An 18,082-nucleotide genomic window follows, 5' to 3' on the forward strand; every position below is an offset into this window, starting at 1 on the left:
ACAGTTAGTGCCATTAAATCAAAACGTAGGAAAATTGGGTAGAAAAGTCACTTCTTGAATCTTTAAGATACTAATGGAAAACTATATAAACATGATGGTATTTTCTGTAAAAGACTAGTCATAGCATAACAGAAAGTGTCAAGAAAGCATTCTGTTAAATGCTAATACATGTTCTTTGCATTGGTTTCTTTATACATGATTTTCATGTTGATGCAGTTGTGTCCTGGGTATCTTATAGATGACAGCGTATCAAATATTACGGTACTGCCATGTAGTAGGTAGTCTTTTAATGACATTTGACCAAAGGGAAAAGCAAGGTAATGGTTAGCATGTGTTCCAGTCATGAAGAAATGCTGATTTGAGGGAGTGATCTGAATGCTCTGAATTGAAGGTAAAGCTGTACAAAAGGTAGCATACTCTAGTAACTGAGATTAGGACTAATTATTGCTGATCAGAGATCTGCAGGAGCAGAGTGGGCATGCTCAGGCAATACAGCGGAGGGTGAGTTGACAGGAAATGATGGAAGAGAATACTCAGGATTTTGGCTTTATTGTCTTGGTTCACCGTATTTATGAAATGAGAAGAAAACTGATAAATTCATAATAGGAAGAGGCTCTATTTGGTTACCCATACACAAGGAGCCAAGAAAGCATTTTAAAAAAACTAACTGTTGGAAATTTGAAAAAGTTCAAGAAGTTTGCACTCTGAAATACTATATAAGCATTTAAAATCATAGAACTGTAGATCCTGCATATCTTTTTTTTTTAATATCATATGTGTCTGTGATTATTCAATTTTTTTGTATTTGTTTTTTTTAATAGGTTTTTAGTAGTATAGATCGAGTCATTCATATTCAAGGTGAAGAAAAGGAAGATGCAGGAGACAAAACAAAAAGCGTAGCTTTGCCTTCTGTGGAATCTTTAAGCTGGAGTTCAGAATATTCTGAAATGTAAGTAGAAGGATGTACAACAAGTCATCTACATCCTGCTTGCCAGAAAGCAAACCTCCTCATTTCATTAACTGCATGAGAATTTGCTTATTTTTCATGCAGACAGCAAATATCTACGTCCATCTCATCTGAGACTGACAGTAGCCGGCAGCAACGCAGTTCTGGTTTGCTTCCAAAATTGTCCGTATCAGCTGAAGGAGAGCAAGATGATTCCACCAGCTCACGGAGACCCCGGGAGGAACAGGAAAAGTCTCCATTTGTGAGCGAGGACATAGTGCAAGATGAACCTGAAGTAACCACTCCAGCAAGTACAATCAGCAGCTCCACACTATCAGGTAGTTCGCAGTGGGTGTCTTACCTTGATGATACTACAAATAGTTGCAGACCACCTTCTTGTGGCAGTAACATTCATAGGTTTAGAAGTCAGTCAGGGCATTTCAGAATGACTTTTACAACCGCTGTCCCAGCAGGAATCTGGTTTGGGATCAGATCAGATCTTTGTACTTTGTACTACACGTGTATTTTTAAGTAAGACTTCTCTTTGATCTTCCAGAATTGAAAGGATTTTGTTTGACTTGTGGAAGTCACTTTGGTTGTTACAAAGCTAGGAGGGTGTTGCAAACCATTCTCTTCTTAATTAATTTGGAACATCGTCTGCCTGCTCAGATACTTGTTGCATTTCAGTAGACTCCAGTTTCTCATCTACACATCTAGCAGTCTTCAGCTTATTTCTCTTACTACCTCACTGAGATTTTTCAAGATACACTCTTCTATTCCCAAGCTCTGGATTTCCCATTTAGTCTATATTTTCTTCCCCCTCCCTCCTTTCTGTTCTGGAGAAAAAAAATTTCCTCAGGGTCATCCATCTCCTGCCTGTGTGTAAAACCTTTATGTTGATTGTGCTGTATCCCAAGTCTCACTTGCGATCCCCCAGGTCCCATGTAGTGGTGTTGGCATTAACACGGCAGTTGCAGTAATAATTTAGACTGTGTGATCCTCTTACACTTAACCAGTTACACTTCAGAGTAATTTATTTTTTCTGTGGTCCATTGGCAAAAAGATATTCAGTTTTCCCTCAATGTCTTTATCCCTACTTCTTTGTACAGTTGGCAGTTTCTCAGAACACTTAGATCAAATAAATGGAAGAAGTGAGAGTGTGGACAGTACAGATAACTCTTCAAAGCCAGCTGGTGAAGTTGCATCTCACATGGCTCGACAGCGATTGGAAAGCACAGAAAAAAAGAAGATCTCTGGAAAAGTCACCAAGTCCCTTTCTGCAAGTGCTTTGTCCCTCATGATCCCAGGAGGTAGAGATAAATACTTCCAGTTGAAATGTTAATGATTTATGCTATGAATGATCATGCTATGAGTTGAAATGTTAAGGATTAATGTTACGATGCAAATTCAAGATTCTATATAGTCCAGAATTGATTCTGTGTCACTCTTTTTTTGCTTCTCTTCTTGTTCACTTGCCTAACTAGTCGGTGCAGTCTTGTCAGGAAGTTACAGTGCTCACATTTGCAGCCTAGGGACCTTCTCTGACAGGCAAAAACGCAACTTTATGGTGACTACCTTGTTTGACCTTGCACATGCACACAGCATGATGCAACTTCAGTCATTGGTCCATCTGACAACAGGGTTGCAGATTAAGTTTTAAGTAGCTTACAAAAACAGATGTTTGTTAAAGCAGCATGTGACTAGTTCTCTCTCATCCCCCATAAGAAAAACTGATAAACAGGAGAGCAGTGTCACAAAAATATAAATAACTTGTAGCCTCCTACTTACTTGTACTACACTGGAGCCAGAAATAATGCAGTAAGTGGAGGTATAACAGTAATATTGACCGTTTACGCATGAAGGATTGGTACTTTGCTGTCATGTTGTTCAGAACTGAAGTCCAAACTGCTGCAGTTGTATTCACATTTGTACAAGCATGAGCACATCATGCATTCAAGACAATAAAGTAAAACAAATTTGAAATTGGTATTGTTGCAAGAAACTCTTGTGGTGTTTACCTGATGTAGTAGAATGTAGCAATGGAGCCTTGTTACAAGCATTGAGCTACTGCCGTAGGTACACAGTAGATACTGTGGTTTAATTGCAGTAGTTTTTCTCTGGTTTTATATATAACTGAAACCAAGAAAACAGCTAGCAATTTGTCAAGCATTGCTGCATTACTTGGGGAATTATTTTGGGTGTACTCAAAATAACATTTGCTCCCTACTTTGATATTCTTTTCCTCCGCGTTTGCTAAGAACAGGCTAAGAATTGCCATTGCAGAGTTAACAATGAGTGTGTTTTCTGTGCAAAAGGAAAAAGCAGTGTACATCTAACAAATTAACCTTTGCATTAAACAATACAGTTTATACTCCAGGGAAAAGAATTAAGTTCTAATATCTGGCTGTTGAACTTCTCATTCACTAATATGCATACCAGGTGAGGAGGAGGAGAGGTTGTTTAGACCAAAGACAATGATGTATTCTAATACAAAATTATCATTAGGCTAAACAAAATTTGGTGTGTGGTCAGAGTATAATAAGCAGGTTTTTTTTTCCCCCAGATGTGTTCGGTGTTTCTCCTTTAGGAAGTCCTATGTCTCCTCATTCCCTATCATCTGACCTTTCATCATCCCGAGATTCTTCTCCCAGCCGTGATTCATCAATTGCTGCTGCAAGTCCTCATCAACCAATTGTAATTCACAGTTCAGGAAAAAAGTATGGCTTTACCATCCGAGCAATCAGGGTTTACGTGGGTGACAGCGATATCTACACTGTGCACCACGTTGTTTGGGTAAGATAATACATGTTTTCTTACCGATGCATGACAGATTACAATGATACACCAAGCAGTTTTTCTTAGAATGAAATTCTTCCTGTGCACAAGAGCAGTATTGCCTGTAGGGAAGACAGCAAGCCGTCCGTGGCAGAAGCATTATCTACATGTGATGTTAAACTTCTGCAACTTCACTTTAACTTTTGGCAGATTTGTTAGTTATAAAAAATAGTGTCTTGAGTTCAGAGTACTGTGTTTTAGAAAACCAAAGGCTTGGTGCAGACTCTCTTTGATTGAGTTCAAGATCTGCAAATGTAGGAGGTTGTAAAGAGAAATTGTTGAAAAATAGATGGAGTTTGTTAAACTGCATCAATTAAAGGATTCCTGACAGTCAACAGTATTTTACTAGACACAAGTAAGCTGATATCAAGCACTGATTTTCTGTTGTGTAGAATTGTACAGATTGTTCAGAGCTGTGAATACTTTTGAGATTTGTATAGCACAGGAAAAAGATTGACTGTCTTGAATAAATAATATATTTTGCGTCCTCTCTTCGCTACGCAGTGGGAAAGAGGCTAAAGCAGTTCTTTGGTTGCCAGTGTCCTTAATTGTAAAATAATTTCACGACTGTAAAGCGCACCCTTTGGACTAAAATTTTCCCCTGAACCCGGAAGTGCGCCTTATAGTCCGGTGCGCCTTATACAATGTACAAAGTTGTGACATTTGCCACCCCAGAAGTGTGAGCTGTGAGCCGTGGGGGGAGCTGGCAGTGCCGTGGCAGCTGGGTGGAGGCGAGCCCGGGGGCCCGCGGCACCGCCCCTGCCAGGTCCAGGCAGGCCCGGGGCCCCATGGCTGCTGGGTGGGGGTGGGGGTGGGGGTGGGCCCGGGGGCCCATGGCTGCCAGGTTGAGGCAGGACCTCGGCCAGCAACCGCGCAGGGGGAGCTGGAGGCGGAGCCTCGCTGCAAAAAAAATTGCGCCTTATAGTCCGGTGCACCTTATGGTCGTGAAATTACTGTATATACTTATGTACAATATATATGCATTAATTTTGTAATTTATGCTGTAACAAATTATGACTTTATGTATTGTATAAGTTACATGTACATAGTGTGTGTATATAAATTGTTTCAACTACCCTAAAAAAATATTGTAAGAAAATATTGTAAATTTATCAAAAGACTCCAAGTTTTGTACATGGCTTAGTTTGAAATATGTATTGCAGATTTTTGAAGTAGCAGTGCTCATGTAGTGCACTAGTCATTTTTTATTAATATTGTTTACCCCTTAGACCCATTAATCCATCAAGAACATTGAATCTGGAGAACTGGGTACATTTGGTGGATAATAGAATAAATTTTTAAAAAGATTTCTTGCCACTAGTGTAACATCACACAGGTGAAAGAAGGGGAAAAATGGTACATTGTAGTAAAAAAAAACCTTGGGGTTTTTTTGAAGTATCATAAATTTGTTGTTAAGCTCTGTTAGCACTGTAGTCTTCAGTAGTGTCTGCATGACTTAAAAAACTACAGCAATTTCTCCTATAAGGCGCACTGGATTATAAGCCGCACTTCCGGGTGTTGCCAAATTTCCAAACTTTGTCCACATATAAGTTGCACCGGACTATAAAGCACACTTTTTTTTTTTTGCATCGAGGATCCGCGCACAACAAAGTAAGGAACTAGTAATGGAATCATGGGGTTTACTGGCAGGTGCTCAATTTGCAAACATTTTTCACACATTGACGTAGCCTTTAAACGCAGCCCCAGGCGACCTCCCCATGCCCTGGGCCCCGGCACTCCCGCCTGACGCGTCTGCTGCCCCTCGCAGCTCGCACATCCGGGTTGGGAAATTTCCAAACTTTGTCCATATATAAGGTGCACTGGATTATAAGGCGCACTTCTGGGTTTCGATCAGAATTTTAGACAAAAGGGTGTGCCTTATAGCCGTGAAATTACTGTAACTTAAAAATATAATAAATTATTTAAACCGCCTTCAAAATATTTTTCAATTCCGTTTGCTGCTCTGCCCCGCCTCCACCTGGCAGCCATGGCACTGCTGGCTCCCCCCGTGGCTCGCAGCTCTCACTCCGGGTAGGCAGATTTTTTGAACTTTGTCCATCAGATAAGGCGCACCGGACTATAAGGCGCACTTCCGGGTTCCGGGGAAAATTTTAGTCCAAAGGGTGTGCCTTATAGTCGTGAAATTACTGTACATTAGTGTTTCTCACGGTCAGATGCTAAAAATCTTCTTAGTTCTGAAATTTTGCAGTGAATAGTGAACAATCTCTTCTTATTGTGCATGAAAACTCCCTGTTTTATAGAGCTTACATAATACCCATAGCAGCCAGCAGCATTTTGGTGAGCTTTGAAACCATTCTAGGCCCCACCTAAACATAAAATTTGAATTAGTAGGGGATGGTGAAAAAGCTGAACATATTTTTCTTCCTTTATATAACTGACTAAGTTTCTTTGCTGCCAGCTGATTTGGAGTTCATCTTGTGTATATTCTCTTCCTCTCTTTTTCAGAATGTGGAAGAAGGAGGTGCAGCTAACGAAGCAGGTTTAAAAGCTGGAGACCTGATTACTCATATCAATGGAGAGCCAGTGCATGGTCTTGTTCATACAGAAGTCATTGAATTGTTGTTAAAGGTAACTCTTGCACAGCTGGGATACTAAAGTGATTACTGTTTTCATCTACAATGGTGGGGTTATGTTTGTTTTCTTGAGATTAGTTACTATATTTTATTGTTCTTAAAAGTACAGATGCTAAGCTGCTATTGCCACAGATCGGGAGAAGGGCCAGTGACTATACAATGCTATGATTTTAGTTTCTCTGTCATAGACTGGCGCTGATGCCGAGATAACTGAAATAAATTTGAGGCAATGACACAGAGAGATCTCTCTGTCTCTCGAAAAAACTGACCTTTTCAAGCATGTTCTCTAATGCCTACATCTTCAGCAGATACTTCAGGCTTTTGATAATGATGATACTTCCCATTTTTCTTCTTTAAAAGTGGAATCAGTGAGGAAAAGCACAAAAAGAAAAAAGAAGTATTTCCTTGCCTGCTATACAGTAGGTTGTTTTCATATTAAGGCCCAAAAGGTTTTTGTCTCATGTATACCCTGGCTTGTCTGACAGAGATTCTCCAATAAATATAATTATCATTGTGCAGCTTACTTAATGAATGACCTGTCACATTTTTCTCTTGTGGAGTTTTTTGAAGTCTGTCTTATTAGAAAATCACAGTTTTTCCATGGAAACAAACAAGCAAACAAAAAAACCCAAAAAACCCCTTTTATTTTCTCTGTAGCTCATCATATCTCATTTTTCATGTAATCTTTTCAGTGTAAGCTAATGTAGATTAGAATTACTTTAGAAAGCTGTATATTTGCTTCCTATTTTATTAACAATTTGGTATCACATGCAGAGCTCTGCTTGACCAAGTGCGTAGTCAGTTATAAAAGAAGTAAAGAAAAAAAAGCACTGGGAAGCAGTGAGGTGATGGGAAAATGTAAAAAAGCTAAAAAAAGATGGAAAATGCACTTTCTCTTCAGTCTTCATTTTATTTCTCTGAAACCTGGAGAAACTTCCAAGTTTTCCAATTTTGCAAGAAATACGACAGCCCCATTCACTACTTAAAAGAGTAAACTCAAAACAAGAGATCGTTTATCTGTAATTTAATTTGTTGGGCTGTATCCTAAATTAATTTGGGCTATTGTGATTTCTTTGAAAGAAGTTAACTGTAGGGGCATTCAGTTCTGAGCAGGAGGTATGGATTTTTAAAACATAAAATGGGTGGGAAGTACCTATATTTTTTATTGAATAATCTCTTTGTGCAATCAGTGCTAAAAAACTTAGGTTAATTGTACTTGTTAACCATTTTGTACAAGGTAAAATGTGTTTTGGGATTGACAATGAAGATTTCATTTTTCTCCTCTGTTTCATCATTATAACAGTTGGCATCCTGAGATGTTAATGGACCACTGTGCAGTTACAGCTGTTCTTTGTGGAAAAATCAGGTGTTTCTGTAGAAGCTTCTATCTTGAATTTTGCAGTCTTGGTTAATCCTTGGTGTCCTCCTGTCTATCTACAATTGCTGGAATGACTCCTTGTCTTGGAGCTTGAATGGAGGAAGTTAGGAAATACAGCAGAGTTTGAGAACTTCCCAATCCTCATTTACTAACTATGGCTGGCAATGTCTGCAGAAACACTTCTTTATTCTGGAGTTTATTTTAATTGCATTTGCATGTGTGGTGTAGATTCAGTTTAAGGCAAAGTCATCTCATATTACTTGTATTACGCTTAAAGCATCTTCCTTCATTTTGACAGAGTGGCAACAAAGTCTCAGTAATGACAACTCCTTTTGAAAACACTTCCATCAAGACAGGACCTGCCAGGCGGAACAGCTACAGGAGCCAAATGGTGAGGCGCAGTAAGAAAACCAAGAAAAAGGAGAGTTTAGAGAGGTGAGTAATCCTTAGCTTTCACAGTGAAGGCATTTCTTTGTGTGTGTGTTTTAAGTTTAAAATATGACATTAATACTGTTTTCTCTCATCTTCTGTATTTCTGCCTTTTTTTCTGAGATTCTGTGGCTTTTCAAGTCCTGTTTTGTCTAAACTAGATGTGCTAAAACAACCTTTAAAAATAGTGAATAATTGAGGTTGCATCTTAATTTGGCTTAACTATATAATTTTGCACTTGTTTAATTAAACTTTCTAGTGCTAATGCCTATGAGAGTTTTTAATTTGATACCAACATGTGTATGTTGTAAATACGTTGCTAGTACTTTATAGATATGTCTTCGGTTATGATAGGTTACTAAATTAGGAAAATAAGGATTTATACTGATAAGGAGGTAGTTGTTCTTCTGAAATATAGTGAGTAAATTTTAGTGTGAATAAAATTAGTTACAGTGTCTATCCCACCTGCTAACTAATCAGGATGTTTTCTGAACTTCAGTCTGCAGGGTGGTTTGCTTTCATGTAAAGATAGATTTACTATTGTCATAGTGTCAGCTTGTAAGAGCTTTGCCTGTGTAATAGTATCTTCTGTGCACCTTAACTTAGGACTAATGCTGTGTTTTTCTCACACAAGGAGAAGATCTCTCTTTAAAAAGCTGGCAAAGCAACCCTCACCTCTTCTTCATACAAGCAGAAGTTTTTCCTGCCTGAACCGATCACTTTCTTCAGGGGAGAGCTTGCCTGGGTCTCCAACCCACAGCTTATCTCCTAGATCTCCTACCCCAAGCTACCGTTCCACTCCTGATTTTCCATCAGGTGAGTGTGAAGCAGTGAAGAGCAGAGGAAAAGGACTGGAGCAGTACTGTGCATTTTGTGTGCCCCCACAGATCTCATATACTTTCCTAAGAGCAGTCTGCTCTAACAGACATAATCTAGAAGAACTGTTTTCTGGCTGGAAAAGGGAAACAGATGCGAAACAAAAGGTGTTTTTATGATACAGAAGTGCCTAAAAAGCAATTGTCTCTTAAATTTGTCCTAGTGTTTAAATCTCAGTCCAGTGGCTGGAAGTTGACTTACAAGTAGTCCCAGTTTGCAACAAAAGAGAGAATTTTGCGTAAGAGAGGCTACATGATAAAACAGTGAAACGGGTAAAAGTTGCTACATAATGGAACTAGGATGGAACTCAGAAATGCAGATTTATTGCTGAAAAGATTAGCTGAAATATGCATCTCTCTGACTCCTAAATGCCTGCCCCTTTTTCTTCTTTTACTTCTGTCACAATTGTAGTGTGTACTAGAATTGACTGCTTTTGTTCAATCCCTTGGCAAAGGTAAATTATCTGGAAAGCCTTGATCATTGCTTTGAAGTGTCAGAAAGCATTAGTTATTCTATTTAAGTAGAAGCAAGAGATAACTTAAAGGGGATGATGGAAGAGAGAGAAAGGGAGAAACAGCAGATGTTACTGGAATGATGTAGGTTTTGCAGTCTAAAACCTTTTGCACTTAAAACTTCAAGATTTTGGAACACTGTGGTGGGAGACAGCACAGGACTTTTGTTCTCTTTCTCAGTGAACATTTAGACAAGATTGAAAATGTCTTGCTAATCTTATGTTTGTTTGCTTGTTTTTTTGTTCTTTTTGTAGGCACTAACTCTTCCCAGAGTAGCTCCCCTAGTTCCAGTGCTCCCAATTCTCCAGCTGGTTCAGGCCACATAAGACCGAGCACTCTTCATGGCTTGGGTCCAAAGCTTGGTGGGCAAAGATACAGATCAGGAAGGCGCAAATCAGCTGGCAGCATTCCCCTTTCTCCTCTTGCACGGACACCTTCTCCAACACCCCAGCCAACATCTCCTCAGCGGTCTCCATCACCACTGCTGGGACATTCAGTTGGAAATACAAAAATAGCTCAGACTTTTCCTAGCAAAATGCACTCGCCTCCAACTATTGTGAGGCATATTGTCAGGCCAAAGAGTGCAGAGCCACCAAGATCTCCACTGTTAAAGAGAGTCCAGTCTGAAGAGAAACTTGCACCCTCTTACGGCAGTGATAAAAAACACTTATGTTCACGAAAACACAGTCTGGAAGTGACCCAGGAAGAAGTGAATAGAGAATTGTCTCAAAGAGAAGTAACTCTGCAGAGCTTGGAGGAGAACGTATGCGATGTGCCATCGCTGACACGAGTCAGGCCTGCAGAGCAGGGTTGCTTGAAACGACCCATCTCCCGAAAACTGGGTAGACAAGAATCCATTGATGAGCTAGACAGAGAGAAGCTGAAGGTCAAGGTAGTTATGAAAAAGCAAGATTTTGCCGAAAAAGCGAATGCTGCTATACATGAACCTAGCAGTGAACCAGAAAATCCCAATTCTTTGAGACCGGAAGAAAGAGACAAAAAAGCATTCCAGAAGATATTAGAAAGATCAAACCAATTTGAAACGAAAGTTATTACTGTGGAGACCCAGTCAACTGGTGGGATACTCAAAGACACCCTTCAAAAGAATGCAAACTTGAGATCAAATGATGGTGTTGGTTTAGAACCACAGCTGTTATGTCATGGGCCTTCCCCTAATGAACTCAGTCATATTTCCTATGACTTCAAAAGAATTTCCCCTTCATGTACCCTGCAAGATGTGCTACCTCAGTCCTCTGACAAGATGCTAAATGGAAAGGGAGAAAACACAGATAAAATTGTACCAACAAAAGAATTTGTCAAATTTGAAAGATTAGATGGTAAACTTGCAAATATTGATTATCTCAGAAAGAAAATGTCTATTGAAGAAAAAGATGACAGTGTCTGTCCAGTGCTAAAACCTAAGATGACATCTAATGTTCATGAATGCCTTCAACTTAGTACAGGCAGACCTGTAAACATACAGCAGGAGTCCAGTGCAGTTGCAGATGGTAGAGCATTTATTGGCAGTGCACATGCTACTCAGATTAGCTCAGTTTCTTTTGTTCCTCTCAAGACCTTGAGTGGCCGAGCAGACATGAGCATGGAAAAATCAGCCCTTATTTCCACTGAAGCTCCTGTCAGAAAAAGTCCTTCGGAATATAAACTTGATGGGAGGTCTGTTTCCTGTCTGAAGCCAATAGAAGGCACACTAGATATTGCGTTACTTTCTGGGCCACAGGCTTCAAAGACTGAGCTGCCTTTGTGTGTGCTACCAGAAGGACAGGGCACCAGCAATGATGGGGGATCTCCTAAACCCCCAGTGCCACAAGGGAGTGGTGGGAAGGCAGAAATGGTCTCTCAGAAAGAGCAGTTGTTAAAATCTGGCGAAGTCAGTATAGCAGAGCCTCAGGTTCTACAAGTAGGCAAGAGTTCTCCAAATCCACCACTCATCCCTGTGGCTACAGAAGCAGTGACAGAGAAAAAAGTTTCTAGTTCAACCACTAAAGGCAGTACTTCTGTTGTTGAAGCTGTTCAGAAGAAAGATACCTCCCCTTCAAAACAAAAGGACCATTCAATGGAGGTAAAGTCTTGTGTTACTCAAAGTCAGAATTTTAAAACTACTCAAACATATTCCAAATCTTCTGCTGGCCAAAACACTCCTGAAAAAGCTGTAGGAAAAGAGAAGCAAATACAGAAAGAGTTGCCTGTCAAACAGCCAGTAGCCCAGAGAAGTTGTGAGCCTATCCCTGCAAAGGTGGAAGTGATCAGGGAGTCATCTCTGAAGGTTTCTGTCTCAGACATCCTGATAACAACCTGCTCCAAGAGCAATGAAAAAATTCATGCAGACTTTGCCATTCCACCTGAGATGCAAGGAAAAATGCAGTCATCTGGCCCCAAGACACAACCTAAGGATGGCAGAGAATTGCAGAAACAGCTAGGTAAAGATGACAGCAGTGTTTCTAAAAGTTTTGTGGAAAAGGATGTAACCAAGCAGAAAGCTGAATCTAAGAAAGTTACCACAAAGAGCGACGTTCTTCCATCCAAATGGCCTGTGCAACCCTCAAGAGACTGTGATCATAAAACTGAGAAATCTGCACCATTTTCCTCTGTGCAGAAGGACAGTGCTAAAGATACGGGAAAGAAAGATCAGAAATCAGTCGCTGATACAAGGCCTCAAACTAGTGAGAGAGAGCAGTCCAGCCAAGTTCCTCGGCAGCAACTTAACACTTCAGGCTCCCCTGCTGTGAAGGAGGCAGTAAGCAGACACAGCACTGTAGAAGTTCATGCAGGGGTTCAAGAGCAGGTGAAGCCTGCTGCTACCTGTGTGGAAAGCAGCAGTAATAAACCCAGGCCAGCCTCTGATACAAGTTCCTCCAAGTCTAAGTCCCTGGATAAACAGACATTGTCACAAAAATCATGTGCTCCAACCCTGAAAGAAAAAGAAACTGTTGCTCAGTCGTCTGTCTGCTCCCGGAAGGATGGAAAACATGCCAGTAGAAGTGTCCTAGATCACCTTTCTCCTGTTACAGGCTCTTCAAGAAGAATGCACAGTGAACATGTGCAGGATGAAAGGCCTATGGGTTTGGACCATGGCTCAGTGACCACCCTCCAAATGAGCAACACAGCCCCGGACACCAAGCCAAAATCCTCTGCTGTCAGCCCACTGCCAGCAGGCCCAGAGAGTTCTAAGCAGGTGCAGAGGCAAGACACAGCAGGCTTGGGGGAATCTGCTGATCAAAAGCAACTGCGTTTCAGTGAAAAACAAACCACTGCTCCCAAGTTTTCCACTGTGAAAGACTGTCTCTCTCCAAACAAAGAGGCAGACAGAAGTCCTAGTAGTGAGATGACAGCTGCAGACAAAAGACCTGAAGGAAAAATATGCACTGACGCACTTTACGTTCAGCTAGACAGTGGGAAAGTGGAACCTGCCCTTTGTCTCACAAGCTGTGATATCAGAGGGAAAGGAGCAGAAAAAGTGACCGCAAGTAGCAAAACCTCTCAAGATATAAAAGGGAAGGGACAAGTTAATCAGAAACAGACAGAAGATGCAAACAAGCAGGCTACAATAAAACATCTACCGGCTGCCAGTGGGCAAAGTTCTTGTCGTGTGGCTGCAGCACCAGGAAAGCCAATGACTTGTTCATCCAATTTCTCTGAATGTAGACAGGAAGTATCTGTTTTGTCTTCAGCCAAAAGTGATGCATCTTCAGCAAAGGTTAAACCAGGCTCATCAGAGCTTCCTGCAACTTGCAAGGAGCTAAGTAAGAAAAGCACCTCTTCCACAGGGAGCAGTAAGGCAGAAATGACTAAGAGTGTTTCACTGATGGCCTTGCACAGTGCCACTATTGTAGCAGAACCCCACTACCCCACCTCAAACCTTGGGGGGAAGCCTGGAAATCAAGAAAAGCCTCTTTTCATTAACACTGTGGATCTAAAGGGAAAAGATGCTGTTCTGACTCAGCAGTCTGCTTCAAGAAAACAGAATGTAGGTAAAGATTTATCTAGGTCAGCAGCCACGCCTGACCGCCCTAACGCACTTTCAGATGACAAAGACTCAGCTCGGCAGCGTCGAGGAAAGGAAGTTTCACGGAGCAGTGCTCACAAAAAAACATGTTAACTCTTAAGACCTGGCAAGTGTGAATTCAACACTAGCTGTAACAATTTCAATACGTTGTACTGCCTTTAAACCAGCACTGTGTCGTGTCTTTGTGCGGCAAAGCTTTCATGTCACTGAAGAAACAATACAAGGGGATATGTAAAGAGAGGACTTTTTTTCAAAATGCCTTTCCAATTGTAACCGGTAAAACTGTTACCACATAGTATTTGTACAAAAATACCTTTACAACCTAGAGCTCTTGAAAATACTTCTTCTGTAAATACTTAGCAATGTGTTTGGGGTTTGAATGTAGCATATATACTTTGCTGCTGGTTGCGTTGTTTACTCTTTCCCTTTTTAAGATAGTTGCTTTGCCACGTATTTGCCATACTCGAATATGAAACCAATTTACTAAAATTCAGACTTGGCATGGCCATGCATAAGCACTGGTCTGACCAGGAAAAAAAAAACAACAAACAGGCCACATTTTTACTTACTACAAATCTTAACTAGAGGCTTAAAAATACTAGTACAGAATAATAGAGTGACCTATTGTGAGTTTTTATGTGTATTTTTAATAATCTGATTTTGATAGTACTGTACTTGGCTGACTGCTTCACCAGATCTAACAAGAGAAATAAGTGTATCTCCTTGCTGCACGTCTGAGTAGAGTAGATGTCCTTAAAACTACAGGAAGACCACTTAATTATCAGGGCATCCAGCAAGAGTCATGTTCTCTGGTGAAATGATGGTTCTTGTCTTGTCTCTTGGGAGTGTTTTGTGTGACTTTCACCTCAGACAAGGCTGCAATTCTGAAGCACGTGCTATGTGCTTAGTTTTTGCTGCAGTCCTCTCGAGTTCCTTGAGCTTTTTTAAATTCAGGCCCTTATAGTGGGAGGCACAAGTATAAGCACATGACTGATAGTACTACTGTGTTCATCCCTGTTCTTAATACATTTAGACAATACATTTTGAGACATATAGGTCTGTTTAATTAGTGTCATACAGCTGGTAACTGTTTTCTATTTCATGACAAGTAAGGTAAAAAGGAAAAACACACTTCGGTATCATTCAAAAAATTTAGCTGCCACATTTTAATACATAGCTGGGGCCTTATGTTGTAGATCTAACTTGCTGTTTTTAGCAAGTAATCCTGGGTTTCATATTCATTTTGAAATGCATTGAGTAGCTCCATACATTTCACAACATAATCTTTTTATTTGTATGCAAAAAAATTCAATACTGTAATTATAAAAGAAGCATTTTTTAACAAAGGAACTTGTTGGAGCTATTTGGTGCTAGAATGTTACTGTCTTTTTACTTTTGCTAAGCCTTATTTAAATTTTGTATACAGTGGAACATGTAGACTTTGATCATTTTTGTGTGGAGTATTTAGCTTGTTTTGAGGGATGAAAGGTAAAATTTGAAACATGTACAGAAGCACTACGAAATACCCTTGCAGGCGCATGGGTTTTAATAATTGGGGATCAATAGAATGATCGTTTTGCTTATTTCTGTTTTCTGTAACCACAGTAGAGCTAAACCCCTACCTTTTCCACCAATGCTTATGGTTTGTCTTTCTGTCTCAAAAGCTAGAAAACTTTTCATAAAAGCACAGTATAATCTTGGAGACTTGTGTGACAACAGACAGTGTGCAGAATTCATTTCCCTCTGCTGAAAACTTTATTATACTGATTTGTTGACTTGGATTACAACAAACCTGTAAGGAAAATCCAGTAACACAAAAAACTCCTGATTTTTCATGTGGCACTAGAACATTCATGCTGCCTTTGATGTGTTCAGAAAGGAGCTAGTAAGCAGTGGATAATAATTTTTGAGAAGTCTTAAAAATAAAATGGTCTCAACATTTACAGTTCATCTGTGCTTTGGCAGTTAATACAAGTGAATGCTAATGCACTTCAAAATAACATTTCTGTCTGGGAGATATTTCCTAGTTTACAGTCTCTGCATTTTTTCAACTATCCTCTTGTTTCTTTTAAAATACATCTAGCTTTTGTTTACAGTATACCTTTATGAATATTTTGTATTATCACTTCTGACAAATAAGTTCTTTGCATTTTGGAAGTGTAACAGTGCATAAGCTTGTGTTTATGTAGTAACTGTTTGTTGGTGTTTACCTTATAAGTGAGCTGTTAGAGATCCTCCTGCCTGTGTTCTTCTTGGTCAGTCTTAATGTGATTATAGATCTGATGTGTTCTTTTGTAGACTTCCTGCAGTAGAGTTCTCAGCTTACAAAAAAAATTTAAAAGTTTTAAAAAAAAATTGTTAGGGTCTGTGCAATAAAGTGTTTGCAGTCTTATTTTCTCTGAGAAGCTCCTTATGGATGTCATAATTGTTATATATTGAACACAATTATTTATACTTATGCAGTTGCATAACATTGAAATAAAAATTCAGCATGAAACTTTTGTGTTAGCATTTTTTCTTGAACTGCTTTCACTGCTGTAATGTAAGGCACACCTACTCAGAGGCTGGAAATTTTGGTGTTTTTTGGGACCAGCTCAATGCATCCTTTAGCACATGTGTTGGTGGAGGGTTTTGCATGCAGTTTGATCTGGGGGCAGAGGAGGTGTGCTGAGTATCTCCTTGTCTAGGCTATGTCTGGATCCTCTGCTCAGCTGTTGGATAGGTAAGTGTGGTGTGGTGCTGGATGACATAGCCTGACTGCTGGCTTCTGTGGGCAGCAGCCTGTAATGTGACATTTAAATTCTTTCTGCAAAATACGTATCATCATTCATTACTACAGAAGCAGCATATATTAAAGTACACACCTCTTTACTCTTCCACTGCTCCTAACTCTGCAGAGCTTCTCAGCAGTTGGGAATTTGTGTTCACATTTTATTATTGCTTTGTTTTGTGTGTATTTTTCCTCTCTACAGAACTAATTGTGGCGGTGTTACAGCATCACGTTTGCTGCAGCCCACCAGAAGGCAGATAATCTTGAAAATCCAGTGTGCTGATGGGGGATGATGGGTTGAGGAGAGAAGAGCAGCATCCAGCAGCTGAGGGAAAGGAAGTAGAAGAGTTGTGGGCTGTTTCATGCCTCTGCCAGCTGTGCTGTCCCTCACTGTGCACAGCAGAGTTGTCCCTGCCAAGGGAGGCATAGAAACCTGCATGCCCAGAGTGAGCCCCAGAGTGTTGTGGGCCAGAGGAAAGGGGTGGTGTATGGAGTTTGTGTGAAGGGGGAAGTTGGGAGAGATGGGTTGTCAGTGTTACATCTGGCATGGCCTGTCACCTTAATTTTCACACCTTACCTGGAGAGGGAATGCTTCCATGGTCTAAAGGGGAATGTGAGCTGCCTTCCTCAGCACTGAACTCAGTTTGCTAAACACCCTTAGGCCCCTTATTGTATGTAGTCTTACTTAGCCTGCAAGACTTCTCAGGGACATCCAGCTTGATTTGGATCGAAACTGAGAGGGCAGATCAGAAGGAAATGATCTCAGGACAGGAAGATACTAGAGGGTGTATGGACGTGCATGCCTTGAGGTAGCAACAGTTTTTCTTCCCATTGACTGTATCTGTAGTACAGTAGTTGATTAGAACTGACCGGATTCCAGGCACCTGCCAAGGTTGCATTTGGATGAACTGAGTGTAGGAATCACAGAATGACTGGACTGGAAGGAACCTTAAAGTTCCAGCCACCATGGGTAGGAAGCAATGCTAAAGGTTATAGTTTAAGAGGCAAAATCTGGAAGCATCGGGGAGCTGAGAAGATTGCAGAGTAAGAAGACAGTAACAGTGTAGTTGTGTTCTAGTACAGATCAAACCCTAAGGAATGCAGATCTGAAGGGGAAGAAGATGTCCAAGGGATTTGTTAGGGGAAGATTTCTTCTGCTGTTGGTGGAGAAGAATTTCCATTGTTTTTGTCTGATCATGGAGGCATAGTATAGGTTATATGAGAAAGGACCTCACCTGTTCTTTTTCTAGGTACAGACAAGACCAGCGAATGAGAGTTCTTAGAAGATGTGACATTGACATGAGGATGTGGTTTTTGAGGTCAGTGTATGTAGAAATTGGCCCACACAGCCATCTTGTTCAGAGTAAAATGGCCCTTCAAAAATTGACTTGCATCTTACTGAGAGACCCTACTTCAGCACAGTTAAGGAAATAAGAACTTGGCTCTGAGTTTTGGTTTGTCCTGGTGAGATAAAGCTAAGTGCTTACCAGTCTGTGAAATAATGAAGATATGCTCAAATTCCTTTTCTTTGTAAATGCTGATAAATGCTGTATTGTGGTGTTGAGCTGTACTGTGGCTTTCAGGGATGTGTAGTCAAAGAGCTAGGGTGGTGGCAAGCTAAATCTTATTAGGCACCATTCACCTCAGACAGTTGGCTTGTTCTCTGTGTGTGCTGGCTTCATAGCCATATTTGAAAAAAATGAGAGATAAAAGGCATG

General features: G+C 40.4%; 1 protein-coding gene across 11 annotated transcripts in view; it reads left to right on the plus strand.

The window, feature by feature from the left end:
• MAST4 (microtubule associated serine/threonine kinase family member 4) overlaps positions 1-16,091 on the plus strand; it is a 290,337-nt gene extending 274,246 nt beyond the window's left edge. For all 11 annotated transcript variants that reach the window (XM_033085236.2, XM_033085235.2, XM_033085237.2 and 8 more), the window contains 8 exons: positions 822-949; positions 1,052-1,284; positions 2,056-2,256; positions 3,510-3,739; positions 6,248-6,370; positions 8,052-8,188; positions 8,817-8,998; positions 9,825-16,091. In XM_033085236.2, the coding sequence (XP_032941127.1) occupies positions 822-949; positions 1,052-1,284; positions 2,056-2,256; positions 3,510-3,739; positions 6,248-6,370; positions 8,052-8,188; positions 8,817-8,998; positions 9,825-13,687 (5,097 nt within the window). In that variant the 3' untranslated portion in view covers positions 13,688-16,091. The remainder of the gene's footprint in view (positions 1-821; positions 950-1,051; positions 1,285-2,055; positions 2,257-3,509; positions 3,740-6,247; positions 6,371-8,051; positions 8,189-8,816; positions 8,999-9,824) is intronic.
• Positions 16,092-18,082: the final 1,991 nt, after the last annotated feature.

Source organism: Catharus ustulatus, chromosome Z (assembly GCF_009819885.2).
Source record: "Catharus ustulatus isolate bCatUst1 chromosome Z, bCatUst1.pri.v2, whole genome shotgun sequence".
Taxonomy (NCBI): Eukaryota; Metazoa; Chordata; class Aves; order Passeriformes; family Turdidae; genus Catharus; species Catharus ustulatus.